Source organism: Artemia sp. Qi Xiang Cuo, chromosome 18, assembly GCF_049724085.1.
Source record: "Artemia sp. Qi Xiang Cuo chromosome 18, ASM4972408v1, whole genome shotgun sequence".
Classification (NCBI taxonomy): Eukaryota; Metazoa; Arthropoda; class Branchiopoda; order Anostraca; family Artemiidae; genus Artemia; species Artemia sp. Qi Xiang Cuo.
Genome location: NC_142811.1, coordinates 17,991,409 through 18,008,342, shown reverse-complemented (window position 1 = coordinate 18,008,342; position 16,934 = coordinate 17,991,409). Strand labels below are relative to the sequence as shown.

At 34.9% G+C, this 16,934-nt stretch overlaps 1 protein-coding gene across 1 annotated transcript in view; it reads left to right on the top strand.

Moving 5' to 3' along the window:
- The first annotated feature begins 7,213 nt into the window (after window positions 1-7,213).
- Window positions 7,214-16,934, top strand: part of LOC148941271 (guanine nucleotide exchange factor VAV2-like) — an 84,745-nt gene continuing 75,024 nt past the window's right edge. Inside the window, exon 1 of the mRNA XM_089103855.1 lies at window positions 7,214-7,405. Within this exon, the coding sequence (XP_088959981.1) occupies window positions 7,300-7,405 (106 nt within the window). The 5' untranslated portion in view covers window positions 7,214-7,299. The remainder of the gene's footprint in view (window positions 7,406-16,934) is intronic.

Genomic DNA, 16,934 nt, shown 5'->3' with positions numbered 1-16,934 from the left:
AGCTGCTTTGCAAAAAGCTACTTTGTTGCAGTTTAGCTTATTTGTACCGTGTCTCAACACCCGAGAACATTCGTATTAAAAAAAATATATTAAGAGGTTTTAAACTTTGGACCTTTCAATGCTTACAGCAGCAGCCAATAAGTTTTATTTTCTATACCTTAAAGACCGAAAGAGACTCATTTTGACCATTTCAGGTAAATATAATATTTGTTTCAACATGCAGTAATAAATCTATTTTAATAACACTAATATTTTTTTTTTTTTTTAAACAAGACACATGCTGTTCCGCCAGCTTGGACATAAATAGTCTACTAAATACAACGCATGGAGTAAATTTTAATTTAAAATAGTTAAATACGACTAAATTTATTGGTAAAGACTAAAACACAAAGCAGTGAAGGGGAAGGCAAACTTGAACAATCATACTGGATAAAATCAACTCTTAAGGGCTGGGAACTGACACGTAGCTGATTTTGGGAGCCAATTTCTAAATCAGCGCCGATTTTAAAAGAAATCGGCGTCGATTTGAGCTTGAAAGATTTTCTTTTTTTCGGTGCCTTCTTCTTCTTCAATTTAACAGCAAGCGGGCTTTTCAGTAAGACTATTTAGCCCTTTTCCTTTTGCTTCACTCTGTGGGCTACAGAGCTACTGGCTTGATTGCCTCATATTTATTATATATATTCACATATCTTTCAGTAGATCTTTTGACTCTAGTAGTTCAAATATAAGATGATAGATATCGATTTCTATGCTCTGTGTGCAGGTATAGTTGGCTAGGCTCTTGGCTGATAGTGGGATTTTGTGGTGTTTAAAGTATTTTAACAGTTTAGAAAGCAAGGTATGTTGTGCAGACGTCAGAATATTACATTCAAATAGGCAATGGTCAATTGTTTCATTATTCATATTACAATGCCTGCAAAGAGGGGACAGGGGAATTGAACCACTTAAATTAGAAATCTTATATGAGAATGCAAGGAAATTCAGTCTATTTGTTCCAGAACGAATTCTATTATAAATTTTAGAAAGATGCTTATTGGGAAAGGGGGAAAGGGTAGGATTAATCTTATCAAAATTAATATCTGATAGTCTCCATCGATAAATATCTCTAATCGGGATTGGCCTCCCACTTGGTTGGTCAATATTTATAGCATATTTTGCTATTTCATTAATCTGATGATTACCACTTATGCCAGATTGGCTAGGAATGTACTGAACGTAAGTGTTTATGCCACTTGAAGCAAGATTATCAATAATACTGAGACAATGATAAGTGTCAATGTCCAACTTATATTGAGGAGCTGAGGCCAGCAACTCAAGGCTTGATAAAGAGTCGGAATAGATGATAATATTATTCAATTTTTCAATCAAAGATTGGTTTTGCTTAAGGTGTTCTAATGCCATGATTATGGCATTTAACTCAGCAGACATTATAGATAAATTATGAAATAATCTCTCGCCCATTGCAATTTTCAGGTGAGGAAGGAAAACAGCACTTGCAACCTTCTCATTCACTTTTGACCCATCAACAAACATTTGGAAGTGATTTTTATAGGTAATTGTATTAAGTTCTGCAAATTTTTTCTGGACGAAAGCAATGAGGATTAAATCTTTATTCCATTTTGAAAAATCAGTATTTATTATGGGAAATGACCAATTCCGTGGAGGGGATTGGGGGAAAGTAGGTGAAATAGACTTTGCTGGTACAGGGAACTTCTTTTGAATATTGGAATACTCATCTGCAATACCTCTATACATGGCTGGATTTCTTAACCAATTACGTAATGTGTGTGAGCTATTTGATTCAATTTTTGTAAGATGTTCTATCAAGAGAAAGCTACGTCTCTCCCTTATTGTTGTTAATCCACTCTCCATAAGCAGAAACTTGGTGCTTGTGGGTTTCCCAAGACCAAATATGAGACGCATTATATCATTTTGTGTTGTTTTGATTTTTTGCATATGGGTCTTTGCACATGCACAAAACTGGAGTAAGGTTTTCTCCTTACAACCCCAGGGTGTGGAAAGAAGTCTTTTTAGTATATTTGCTTTTCTATAACATTTTTTTATTGTGTTTGAAATGTGGAGGTGGAAATTAAGTTTTTGGTCAAGCATGAGACCTAGGTAATTAATATTATTATCTTCTGGAATAGTTGTTTTATTTAGAGTTAGTTTTGCATTAACATGGTTCCGCTTCCGGTGAAATTGGATTATTTTTGACTTGGTGGGTGCAATGGGTAAATCTGAATGTTGAGAGAATTTTTCAAACTGGAAAAGTGACTTTTGCAGATTTGACTGTGCTATCTGAAAGGTGTTGCCAGATGACCATAGCACCAGATCATCAGCATATTGTAGATTCGTATGGGGTAGGTTCATGTCCCAGAGATATAGGGCAAATAGGAGGCAACTGAGGACTGCTCCCTGAGGTAGGCCTTTGGATATTGTCTTTTGGGGTGAACAGGCTGAACCAACACAAACAATGAAACTTTGCACTTCTATGAAGGATTTAATAAAGGATACTAGCTTAGGAGGTACTCCAAGGTTTGCAAGTTTATTTAAAAGGATTTGGTGGTTCACATTGTCATATGCTCCTTCAAAATCTAGGACAGCTGCCACTAGGTTATTATTTTTTGAGAAAGATTCATTTATTGCATTTGTTAGCAAAATGAAAGCATCTGTTGAGGGGTGGTATTTCCTGAATCCAGTTTGAGTGTGTGGGATCATGTTATTTTTCTCAACAAACCAGAGGAGTCTGTGATAAATCATTTTCTCCATTATTTTCCCCATCACAGGTGTAATCATTATGGGCCTATAAGACTCAGGGTTATCTTTTGGTTTATTTTTCTTTAGGATTGGTAGGAGGGACGAACATTTCCATATATTGGGGAACCTAGAAGATGCCCAAGCGTGATTATAACAACTTATCAGTTCTTGTTTGTATGATGGTGTGAGATTCTTTATCCATGTAGGGTGTATATTGACAGATCTGCTGCTTGTTTGTGACCTGATATGATGTATTTCATTATTCAACTCCTGGATTGAAAATTGATTGATTGCATACTTGGATCCTGGGCATGGTTGGTAACAAGGGTTCATAGGAATTGTGGACAGTTAGCTTCGATTATTTGATGTTAGCTTATTAACAAAAAGAGTTGCAAATAGGTTAGACTTTTCATTATCATTGTCATAATGGGTATTATTGTGTATAAGCTCATACAGGAGTGGGTTGGGGGAAGTCTTTTTTCCACATATGTGGCTTATGACTTTATATATAATTGGCTCATGCGTTTCTCTGGAGAGATTATTTGCAAAATTATTCCAGTATTTATATTTAGCATCTATTATAGTCCTTTTTAGATTAGATTCTGCTTGTAATTTGTTTTAAATATGTAGTAGGTCTGTTTTTCTTATGAATTCTGTCCTAGCTGCCTTTTTTATCCTCCATCTATTTAGGCACTCATTTGTCAAACATGCTTTAGGAATTCGTTTATGAAATGATTTCTTAGGTTTTGTCCTGGCGATAGCATGATTAGCTGAATTTATTAATAAAGATGTCATTGCTTCAGCATGTGTGTCAAATATTGTGTTTGAAATGCATGAACTTTGGGTGAAACTTGTAATTTCATCATTTAGCTTATTTTGGAAAATAGACCAATTTGTTTTAGTGTTGATATATTTGGAGGTATGAGATGAAGTTTCAGCAGGTTCATTTAGAGAGCAAACTATAGCAAAGTGGTCTGTACATAGACTATCAATTTTATTTATGTAAATTTTGTTCAAAAATTAAAAGACACAATTTGTAGGTCAATTGTGGAGAATTTGCCACTTTTGGGGTTGAAATATGTATTCAGGTTTGGAGGGGTAGCAACAGCTAATTCATTTTTATTTGAAGTCATATACTGAATAAATTTACCAGCTTTATTTGCTGGTTTATTCCCCCACAAAAGGCTGTGGGCATTGAAATCACCACAAATAATAATATTTTTTAACATATTAGAATTATTTATATAATTAAAGAAATCCTTGGCATCTGTAGTTTGGCCATTAGGAAAATAAAAGCTTATTATGTAGGTTTTTAAATTATTCAGCCAAACACTTATACCAATTACATCAACATCATTTTCAAAATCTGGAAAATTGATGCCACAAAATTTTATATTATTATTATCTAATAAAGCTACAGCACCTCCTTTTCTCTCTGAAGATCTATCCTTTCTCAGGATAGTATATCCCAGAGACTTAATTTGTTGATTTTGGGTTAAATGAGTTTCCTGGAGGCAAGCAATATTAATGGAATTATTATTCATAAATGATATTAGTTCATTTAGCTTATTTTCTGTGAGTGATCTTACATTCCATTGGAGTATTGATAAATGTTGTGTTGTTGATTTATTCTTCATATGACTGTGTATCAATGTTCAGCTTTGTTAAAAGTAAAGCAAGATCTTTTTTTGCTTGAATGAGCATATCATCTGGGATGTAGATTTTTGTCAATTCTGCAATAATTTTTGTTTTCTGTAGTTGATGTATGTTCATGGCCTGAACTGCATTACAGTTTAGAATGAATAAGCATATATTTGGGGATTGCATTTTTGGTAGTGCATCCTGTTTGTTGGTTAAGGGATTGATTCCTGGTAGTGTAACTGGTTTGTTTCTTCTTGGGAGGGAGGGCCAGGCTGGCCTCATCTCAACGGAAAAGGAAGTTTGTTGGCTTGGTGATTCCTTCTGATAGGGATTTGAGCTAGGGGGCTTAGAAGATGGTGTTTTATATGGGGTGCTTGATGCATTGGGGGCAATTGACTTGGGGGTTTTGGTTGGTTTCACTACAGGCTTTATTTGGTATTGTTGGGCAGCATTTGCTTCCATTGCTGCAAAGGGGTATGGGATGGCCTTCTCCGTTGATATTTGGAGTGTTAGAGCTCTTTTCTTGTATGCAGGGCATAATGATTTATTTGTAGATTCATGTGGGCCTTTACAATTGATTCATGTAGGATGAGTGTTTTTTAGGAAGTGAAGATTTACAATCACTACACTCTTGGAGAATTTCATTGCATTTGTTTGATGTGTGTCCCAGTTTGAAACTCTTCTGACACTGGATCGGCTTAGGTTTGTATGCCTTGTGCGGTTTTATTTCCCCAAATAGGAATAATTTTTCTGGGACATCAATTTTATCCTTTAGTGTGAATAAGAAGGATCTACTAGTTTTTATGCCATTAGAGTTAGGTTTTCCAAGTTGGGTAACATCCTCAACTGGGATTGTGTTTCCAGCCCTATCTGAGAGGCCTTCTTTTAACTCCTGAGTAGATATCTCTGGGGGAACATTATAAACTACTATTTTTGTTGGTGATTGTTTTGGGTTCCAATTAGATGCAATAATTGGGGTATTCAGAAGGGATTTAAGGTTAATTATTGTATCTGCTGATTTCTGCTCTTCTACAGCTATTAGCAGAGATCCATCACGGTTAATGTTAAGAGATAACATTGATTTTAGCAATTTAAAAATTGCAACTCTTATTGCAGTGATCATTTTTATTTCAAAGGGGGTAGTGTGAGTAATTTTAATGTAAATTCCTAAGTTTTTGGAGGGAGGATCTTGGGCAGGGAGAGGGGAAATGCTTTTAATTGGGGAGATTTTTTTTCCTTTTTTTTAGAGCTTCTAGGGAGGACCTCTTGAAACCCATTATCATCATTTATGGTTACATTAGCCCCTACACTTATCATTGTCCTAGTCTCCGTATTTGAGCTATCATTAGATCTTTGAGATAGGGTGCTTGACCAGCCAGGATGGGTATCTTTCACTATGACATTTGCACTTGAATTTGGTTTTAGATCTAGGGGTACTTTTTGTTTTGGAGGACTTCTAAGCATTGCCTATTGGAAAAAGCTTTAAAACACAAAATGATACTAAAAACAAGAAGGGGCAATAGATGATATCAAACCGTCTGCACTATACTATGGGGAGTATAGCCCTGAGGATGACTTGAGCAGAATTGGTTTGGTACAACTGCTGATTAGAACTCAATTTACAAAAATTACAATTTACAAAGTGCCGATTTACAAAATCAGTGCCGATTTTCATCATGATCATCACAAAAAAATAGGAATACAAATAAATAGTCAGCCAGAGATGCCTGTGGTGAAAGACTCCGCTACCGAGCTGAGAACTAAGCTCAGATCAATCATGCAACTATTCATAAACTCCAGTTGACTATTCGTATCCATGATTTTTTGTTTTGAAAATCTCGCGCAATAAATTTTTCTTTCATCAAATTTTTCTTACCGCTATCGTTTGTCCACTGATGCTGAAAAAGGTTCCCGAAATCAGCTACTTGTGAAGTCACTAATGAAGTTTTCTAACTTCTTTAGTAATCTAAAGAAGTTTTGACGTTATACTTGGTGAAAACGATCAAAAAGAGATAAACTGTTGGAACAAGGATTTAACAAAGTAAAGACATGATTATTTAGAAAAGGATCTTTCAATGTACATTTGCATGAAAATCAAATACTAGATATCAACAAATAGGGATCGTTGCTATTGCTGTTTTAAATGGTCATTCTGTAATTTAAGCTACTTCAAGTATTAATTTAAAACGGTCTATGTCAGATCAGCTAAAAATAATCCAAAAATTAGAATTACGATTAAACTTTTATGGATTGGGGGCAAACCAATGCGATATGCCTACATAGAAAACTTGAAGCCACTGTAAACAATTTAGGTTACCTCCTAACTGGAAGTTAAGCCAACTTTCCTATATTTCCTAGGGAAAGTAAATAACCTAGAGACAATGTGGGAGATCCAGAAAAATGCGATTGCAGTGAATTCAAAACTACAAAGGTAAAACATATCAAAGGAATCTACATTAGGAGACGTGGAAAAGTCGAAACAATAGAGTATAATATATTCATCATTTTGGTATCATATTTAAAATCTATTTAATAGAGTTCAAAGATTCAAATATACATATATATCAGACAAATACTGAAGTGCACTAAAAAACACTGCCAACAATACAAAATATTGTGAATAACTGTTCTTCAAATAAGGCGCAATAGATAATGAGCTCAAAAACGAGAAGGTCTGCTGCAAAGACTTTTCACGTTGTAATTGTTTTGCTTTCCCGAATATAGAAACCTAGATTATTGTATCATAGATGGCAAAATTTGTTGTTTAGTGAATTATTTGCATAGAATATTTTATATAGCCTTGGGACGTTTTAGAACCATTCTCAGAAAAGGAAGTGACTTAGAAAGCCAACTTAGGGCAAGAGCCAAGCGTAAAGGCCGTTTTTCCATAACCAACTTAGAATGAGTGACATTCTTTGGAAAGAATGTGCTGAATGGTTCTTAAGGTGTGATGTTATTTCAACAGATCATCCAATATTTGAGGCATCTGCTGAAGTTGTTGTATTTGGTAAGATTTGATTTTAACTTTGGATCATGCCAGTCCTTGATTTAAGCCATGCATTTAGTTCAATAGAGCTTTTAGGTGTCTCATTTGATATTTTTATAAAAAGTTGCTGACAGAGTTGAAGTTAGAAGGGGTAGGCTGTGCCTGTTTGACTGTGATATCAAGGAAGAGATTTGATATTGAAAAAGGTTTAGTTTATGCCTAGTATATTGACTGATCAAATTGATCCTAATGAAAAGCTGTGCATTAGTGAATATTAGACATGGCATAGTTGCATTTACTAATTAGCTAGGCCAACAGTACATCATCAATAGAGTGCCTAGCATTTGATCAAGCTTCACTAGAGAAAATCTGCTTTAATTCAGAGTTATTTCATAAGTTAGTTAGAGCTATTTGGCTCTGAAAGTCTCTAAGTCTGAGTATTTTTCTACAGTTTCCTCAGCTTTTCCAAGCTTTATGTCATAGCCTATAGGCTACACATTAGGGTAAATGGTTCCTTGCTTAGATCTGGAAATGGTTATTTTCACTTTATTAGAATTCTTGGCTGTATGAATTTGTCTTACAAATTTTATATAAATGCATTAAACTTTAAGATGTATCCCATGACTCCATTTCTTCATCAAAGATCCAGTGATGTATTTTTTTTATTGTTCTAGCCTACTATAGGCCTATGGATGTTCACTTTCTATTCAAATTTCCAAAATATTACATTTCTTCATCAGAAAACTGAACTGGTTATGAAGTTTGCTAATCTGTCTGCTGTTAAATCCCTCTTAAGTCAGGTAATGTTTATATTAATGGGCTATTCAGGTGGATAAGAAATTAACTTACCTCTATTGTCAGAACTTCATCCTGAATCCAAATTTAACATTCATTTGTCTTGGAAATGAACTTTACCCCACCCTTAATTATACCAATTCTGGGTGTATATTTGCACATTAGGGAGGTGGGGGTAAAGTTCATTTCTGATGCAAATGAATGTTAAAATTGGATTCAGGATGCAATTCTGAATATAGAGTTAAGTTTATTTCTTAGCTACCTGAATAGTCTGTTAATATAAACCTTACCCCTAAAATCTGTCTTCAGTTTATTTTCTTGTACATGCTTTGTTTGCTTTTGCATAGCTACCTGGACCTACTATTTTTGTATTTGCTAGATCATTGTATTGTTCTGACCATACAAGAGTCCCTTCCATTTCTTGCCCTCCATATACCCATGCCTGATACTTCAACAGTATCACAGACATTTTCAGCTATGGCACAAGCTACCCTTTGGCAGCTTTAAGCATCTAGGAGTTGATTTTTTAAAAGTTAGTTTTAATCTGTAAATTGTTACAAATCCTTTTTATTTATTACTTAAATTATTTTCTTTTTCTTGTTGTTTAGATATATTTTTGATTATTATGTGTGTTTTTATAGGTATATGTTATTTAAGTACATATCCTGAAAGAGTATATATATATATATTCATATATACAATGGGTCTATGGAGTCCACATCACCTAATCTGATGCTTAGGTTTGTTATATTTAAATAAACTTTTTTTTTATTATGTTCTGAATAGTGTGTGTTTAGATACTTTATTTCATCCTCCTTTACTGAATACTGAGCCTTTGTAGAGACTAGTAATTTTATTAATTGAATGATTGGTTTTTTCTTTGAAATATACAAGGGGGGTTCAAAAAGTTTGTAGAACTGCATACAAAACTTTATTTCATAAAAAGAAAACCATCACTACTTTTCAATATAGTCTCCCCTAACTTCAATGCACTTAGACCACCAATGCTCAAGTGCTTGAAATTCCAGCATGGAAGAAGTCTTGTGACTGGGAATTGAACCACTGATCCATGGTGGATATCAGCTCCTCATTGTCACCAAAACACTTTCCATGAAGGTTGGACTTCATGGCACAAAACAGGTGGAAGTCACTTGGGGCCAGATCTGGACTGTAGGATGGGTGAGCCAACTCTTTGAAGCCCATCTGATTGATTGTGGCTTGTGCCACACAACTCTTGTGCACTGGCACATTGTCATGAAGAAGGAGAACACCACTAGTCAGCATTCCTTGCCTCTTTGTCTTGATTGCCTGGCACAACTTAACCATCAGATCCAAGTAATAGTCACCAGTGAATGGTAGACCTTCTGGGCAAGTAGTTGATTAACAGGAGACCTTTTGAATCCCGGAGGACTGGGCCTGAAACTTTTTTGGAGACAACCAGTCACTGTGTTTCCATTGCTTGGAGGCAATGTTGCTCTCAGGGTCCCAGTGGTGTACCCAGGTCTTGTCTCCAGTCACAAGTTGCAAATGGAAGTCTTCTGGGTCTCTCATGTAGAGCTTGAGAAGTTGTGAACTGAGCTGCATCTGCTGCTGTTGATCTTGCACTTGAAGATTTCAAGGCACCCATCTGGCAGACACTTTGGAGAGATGAAGATGGTTGTGAAGAATGTTGAAAATGCTCCCTTTGGAAATGACAACTTTGGTTGCAACTTGTTTGACCTTTAAGTGACAATCAGCCATGACAAGGTCTTCCACACACTGGATGACCTCTGGGGTTGTCACTTCCAAAGGTTGACTGGACCTTGGGTTGTCTTCCAGGGATTGACAGCCCTGCTTGAACTCTGCAGCCCATTTGGTGACTGTGGAATACTTGGGAGCATCTTGCTGGTACACCTTGGCCAACTGATCTGTGAGCTCATTTCTCTAGTCAAAGAACCTTATTTGACAAGGAATTTGGTCACTGCTCTGTACTTGATCAGTGACAAATCCATTTCTACAGTGATTCAAAGACTTTGGGGTCTTCTTATACCTGAAAAGACAAAGCAAAATGAACAGTTTTCAGGCTGTGAATATCATTTACCTAGATAAGCATGCATGCAGGGTTAGAACTTATTTCTTTATTTCTAAGAGTTCTGTTCTACAAACTTATTGAATGTCCCTTGTATCTTACCTTAAGGTAATATTCTAGATGGTCTTATTGCTATCTTACAAAGTAGTTGAACTAGGTGAATAAAATTTTCAGGAGTAGATTCAGAGCTTAAATAATGCCTCAGGAAGCTACTTTAATACATCTTTCTCCTCCATTCCCTTTCCAATGGGCCAAACTTTATGCTGTCTAGTTATGAAACTTTCAGAAGTAGATCTATTGTATAAGTAAAACCCAAGTCAAGTGTTTTGACACTAATCCTTATTTAGGATCAGTGTTTTGACACTAAATGTTTAAAGTCTTTAAAGTGTTTTGACACTAAATCCTTATTTAGCCTATAGGCCTAGCATAAGGGTTGAAAGAATCTTGGAAAATGTTTTTAAGGTAAATACATATCCTAAACCAAACTCGAGGGATTATCATTCTAAAAAGGTAGGCTAACATCAAGGAAAAGTAGAATCAAAACCAAAATTAGATGAAAATGTTTTTGATGACATTAAGACCAACCATAGACCTGTTTACCATCTATGAAGCCTTAAAAATTGGTAAGAAGTTGAGACAAGCCCTTGAAAAAACCTTCCTATAGTATAATTGAAACTCTAGATTTATTCCTGTGTAAATTTCTAGTTTTTCATCACTTTGGTAAGTAAATAATAAACACACCACTTGATGCACCTTTTTCTGTTCTTTCCAAATATACTGATTACTACCTTAACAAATTCCATTTTAAGCCCTTCATGTTGTCCCTTATTTTTGTTCTGGATTGTTGAACTAAGATTAAACTTACCATTTGATTCTGAATTCAGTGTTAAGTTGATGTTTCATAGTCATATATTTTACAGACATCAATTTACAATCAAATCCAGTAAACTTATCAATATATAAATCTTGTAATTCTGCATTTTAATGTTTATCTAAGTTCCAGTTTTTTTTAGTGCTAGACTTTGCAGTAAAATTGCAATAGCAAACAGAAGAAGCTGCAGAAAGTAATGGATTGCAAATTGTTTTCATTCAACAAAATTGATAGAAAAAGACATAAAATTTAATTAAAAAGAGTTTGAAAATAACATAAGATTATTTTATTTTTATTTCCAAATATAATCATTATTGCTGTCACAATTACCCCTCCCTCCCAAAGGAGGGGGGGGGGGTTGTTGTGAAAAAAAAAACCTTTCTAAACAAACCTTGATTTCTGAATTTAAATAACAAATATATTACATGTGTAAAAGTTTAAAAGGTATCTTTAAAAATTTAGTGTAAAAACATAAAAGCCTACAGTTAATGTCTCCACCTAAATAACATAAATATCAGTGGAAAGTGGAATTCCCCTTATTAATAATAGAATACTAATTGCTCATTTTATGACTAGAAAGTTCAGGGTATCAGTTATAGTAGTATACGCCCCTGTAGAACTGACTGACGGAGATACTAGTGACTCAGATGAATTTTACTTACAGTTACAGGAGCAAATAGACAAGGTCCCAGGTAGAAATATGATGTTATTACTGGGAGATTTTAACGCCCAGGTTGGTAGAAATAGGGATTGATGGTATCCCAGCCTAGGTAAATTTGGTGTAGGAAAAGAAAACAATAATGGATACAGACTCGAGATATGACTAGAATCTAGTCATATCAATAATGGATATGACTAAAAAGTTCCGGGTATCAGTTATAGTAGTATATGCCCCTGTAGAACCGACTGACGGAGATACCAGTGACTCAGATGAATTTTACTTACAGTTAGAGGACCAAATAGACAGGGTCCCAGGCAGAAATATGATGTTATTACTGGGAGATTTGAACGCCCAGGTTGGTAGAAATAAGGATAGATGGTATCCCAGCTTTGGTAAATTTGGTGTAGGAAAAGAAAACAGTAATGGATACAGACTTTTGCAATTTTGTAGGTATAACAATCTAGTTATAACCAATATGGTGTTTGGTCATAAAATGGCTCATAAGTTAACATGTTATTCATGTGATGGTAAAACAGCAAACCTTATTGATTATGTTATAGTAAACCTAAGACTGGCAGATCAATACAAGATACTAGGGTATACAGGAGTGCTGTTATTGATGTTAAAAGTAAAGATCACCATCTAGTAGTGTCAAAGGTTAACTTAAAGCTGAAATATTGGAAGGGTAACTACCTCCCGGGAAGTTATGATGTTGGTAGACTCCAGGGTGGGAATTTGAGAGAAACTTTCCAGGTACAGTTGAATACTAAACTTGAAAGTTTAAAATTTGATAATGTGGAAGATGGTTAGAATAATCTTAGAAAAATAATTTGTGAAGTTGCTGAAGGTGTATTAGGGAAGAAAGCTAGAACTGCAGCTAAGAATATTAGTGAAAAAGCTTTATGTTTAATAGAAAGGAGAAAGGGCGTGTACAAGAATTATCTGTAAGGTGATGTGGAGTGGAGGCCATGGATAAAATTGCCGAGGATCTGGAAGATGCAGCTAGACGGCATAATAGTAAAATATTGTTCTGGCATGTTAACAAATTGAGAGGGAGTCGTCAATCGGGACTTGTCCCAGTTAAAGATAGGAATGGGGTTGCAATTAGCGATAAGGAAAAAACTAAAGCGAGATGGGCCAAACATTTTGAGAACTTGCTTAACCAAGATAGAGTTGCAGGAAAAAATATAGAGGAAAATGAAAAAGTATGTGATACTTTGGATGTGAAGGAAGATTTGTTTTGTGAGGAGGAATTAGCAACAGTACTAAAAGGATTAAAGAATAATATGGCTCCAGGTGCTGATAGGGTGGTAAATGAGTTTCTTAAATATGGTGGCTTTGAGGTTAGAAATAAGCTATTGAAGATTATAAATATGGTTTTTGAAAAAGGGGAAGTACCTAACGATTTTAGGAAAATCTTAATTAAGCCACTTTATAAGAAAGGTGATAAAAGTGAGTGTGGTAATTATTGAGGCATTAGTCTAGTCTCTGTAGGTAGAAAATTGCTTAGTAATATGATACTTTTTAGACTGAGAAATGCAGTAGACAAAATTTTAAGAGAAGAACAGTGCGGTTTGAGAAGAGGTAGAGGATGTGGCAACCGAATTTTCACTCTTAGGTTAATAATGGAGAAGTGCCTGAGTTTTCAAACACCTTTGGTCCTCACTTTTATAGATTATGAGCAAGCGTTCGATTCTGTTGATAGAGGAGCTTTAGTAAAGGATTTATCCTTGTATGGTATACCAGGAAAATGCATTAAATTGATTAGTGCTATGTACGAAAATAACACTGCTACGGTTAAGGTAGGAAATGAGGTTAGCAGCTGGTTTTGTATTAAATCAGGAGTTAAGCAGGGTTGTGTTCTATCCCCCTTTGTATGGATTATTTTGATGGACTTTGTTTTAAGGAGCACAGGAAAGGCAATGGGAGACCACGGAATCAAATAGAGAGGAAAAAGTCTCCTGGACTTGGATTATGCTGATGATTTGAGCATCCTAAATGAAAGTGTGAGCAAAATGAATGAAGTTTTTGAGGTTTTACGAGTTCAGGGTGCTAGTATTGGTTTGAAAATTAATGTTAGGAAGACTAAGTCACTAAGGCTAGGAATAAGTGAAAATGAAAAGGTGACTTTGGGTAATGAAAAGATTGATCAGGGGGGTAGCTGCACTTACCTTGGTAGTATTATTAGTAAAGAAGGTGGGAGCAGCGAAGATGTTAAAAATAGAATAGCCAAGGCTCAGGGTGTTTTTTCACAGTTAAAAAAAGTCTGGAAGAATAGGAAGATAAATCTGCAAACCAAGACTAGAATATTGGAAGCTAGAGTGATGACAGTGGTCAAATATGACTCTGAAGCATGGGCACTCCGAAAAGCGGATGAAGATTTGCTTGATGGTTTCCAGAGAAATTGCCTACGGATTGTTCTGGGTACCCGGCTGACTGACCGTATTTCAAACAATAGGCTATACGAAAAATGTGGTTCAATACCGCTTTCTAGGTCTATAATAAAAGAAAGGTTGAGGTGGTTAGGGCATGTTGTGCGGATGAAGGATGACAGATTGCCGAAGATTGTTCTTTTCGGCCAACCATCTATGGCTAAACGGAAAGCAGGTCGCCCCGTCTGGGGTGGGAGGACGTCATAAAGAAAGATTTAAAGGAAATGGGAAAAAAGGAATGGGAAAAAGGGAAAAAAGAAAGATTTAAAGGAATATATATATATATATATCCTGACCTCCAAACCTATGGGAATAATTTTCTCAAAATTGTAAACGATCAATTTTTACTAAATTAATTGTTATTTTCCATTACTGTGGAGAATACTTCTATTATATTTTTGAATTGTCAAAGATTTTTTTTTTGTGCAAATCCAAGAGCTATATCTGATGAAACATATCTATCTATCTTGATAGTCTTAAGCTAAATTGTCTTGATTCTCCAGATGTTTCTAGATCCTGAACTAATTAGCTAAAAGTTCTGATTTCTTGATGAGTCATTTTTGTAAAACAAGTCATTTTGTACAACTTTTATGGTGTTTTGCCTGCCATTTTTAAGTCTTTTCATCTGGTGAGTTAGTTGTAGAAACAGCTGGTCTGAAAGGAGTACCCAAAAAGAATGAAACTTATGAAAGTTGCATATTTGGCAATTTAACATGGGAAGGTAGGATAAAAAGCCATTATTGCATCTGACAGTGTAGCCTCTGATGACTGGATTAAAAAGTGGACTTGAAAGAAAAATGATAATTTAATAGGCTTAATTTGCGATACAGTAGGATTAAAGCTGAAATTTCTCTCCAGAAACTGTTTCTCTGAAGTTTCTCTCCAGATAATTAATCACCATTTTGCTCTTAAAATGCAATAGTTATTATAAGCCAAAATCCAATCTGCAGGAAGTACACCTAGATTAGCTTGAAAAACCTGGTAGGCTAAGCAGTTTAGTTGACCATAAGATATTAGACTTACTGGGGACAAAATTTAGCTTTCTTTACCCTCCCCCACATTTTATAGTACCTCAGAAGATAAATATGCAGCAGTTTTGAGTCAAACAAAATTGCCAAATGCTAGTTGGTGTTTGTGATTTTTCTTTTTCACTACTAATACCAGTTTCAACTCATATAATTGTATCTCTTTTGTGGAGTACCCACTTCATGAATTTGGATAAACAATATATTCTTGTGTAACCTGACCAAGGCTTTTATCTATAGAATGCATGGGTGGCTGGTGCATCCCCTATTAAGTAGATCACTATTAAGTTAAAAGGTTCCTGATCTAACCTGAAATACCAAATAGTTTGATCGCTTGTAGAGAAAGGAGAATATTATGCAATAAATTTCAAGAATATAATGCTAATTTAAGAAAATTATGCACTTACACTAAGATAGCAAGCAAGAATTTTTTTCAAATCTGTCCTTGTGGAATAGTTTTTAACCTGCTGCTATCTAAATTAACTTCAAACCTAGGCTCTCCCTTTTTTTATATCATAGATTTTTTTATGTTGTTTTCTTGTATTTTTTAATTGTTTATTCTAGTTCTTCTTAAAAAAAAGCTAGTTCTGTTTCTTTCCTCTCCTTTTTTAAGAAATTTATTTCCTTCTTTTAAGTTCTGGGTATATAAAAATAAATATTTTGTGGTTTTTACCATATTCACTGTCTTAAATAAAATGTTACATGTTGTTATGAACTCCTATATTTACATTTTGTTTGTGGTAAAGCACCTGTGACCATACTTGCTACCTTTTTACTTTTACTCTTTCTGGCATGATACTTATCACTGAATTTTTTTTGTATTTCTCCCTACTAACTCTATGTCGAAGCTTACTCACGAAAAAAGAAAAAAAAAAAAAAAATTACACCTAAATTTGGTGGATGGTAGCACCTTAGTTAACAGAAAAGCTCAATCACAACACCATGGGAAGATGATAGAACCAGTAATAATAAGTTATTTATCCACCACTTACAAAAGATTATAGTAGTCCAACAGTTAGGCAAAAAAAAGAGAAAAAAATAAAGGGAAGTTCATGCAACTTAAAGTAAAAGGAGAAATAATCTGGCGAAAAGGCACCTAGACTAATGTTTGAGGAGAAAATTCATATATTAGGTTAGTTTTAGCACTGACAATTTACAAATGTTTGACCATGTGTTGGCTTGATTTTTGATGCAATAATTTTCAAGATGAGAATTTCTATCACTTCTATTACATAATTTCTATCACATCGATTTTTATCACAGAATTTCTATCACTATTGCATTGCTATGGCATTGCACTATAGGCAACACTATAGCATTACTTTAGTTAAGGCCATAAGGCTTCAATGTTTGTTATTTATTTATTTATTATTTTTTTACCCATGAGGCACTTCATATGGAAGGAATGGTTGCATATACTTGAGAGAGGGCTCATTCAATTGGAAATCATAAGTTCAAGTACCCTTTTTAAGAGTTAAACGTGATCAGAGGGCAAATAGCCCCCCCCCCCATGCCCTTTTTCCCCGAATGCAGCCGAGAAAAATTTTGGGATAGCCATTTTGTTAAAAATAGTTTAAAGATCAGATAACAAAACCCCCAGAGCCCAGGGCAGATGTTCTAAGTTATGCCCCAGGGGCATATAAGGTTTTTATAGAAGGGATGGTTGTATAAACTTCAGAGGGGGCTCATTTGATTGGA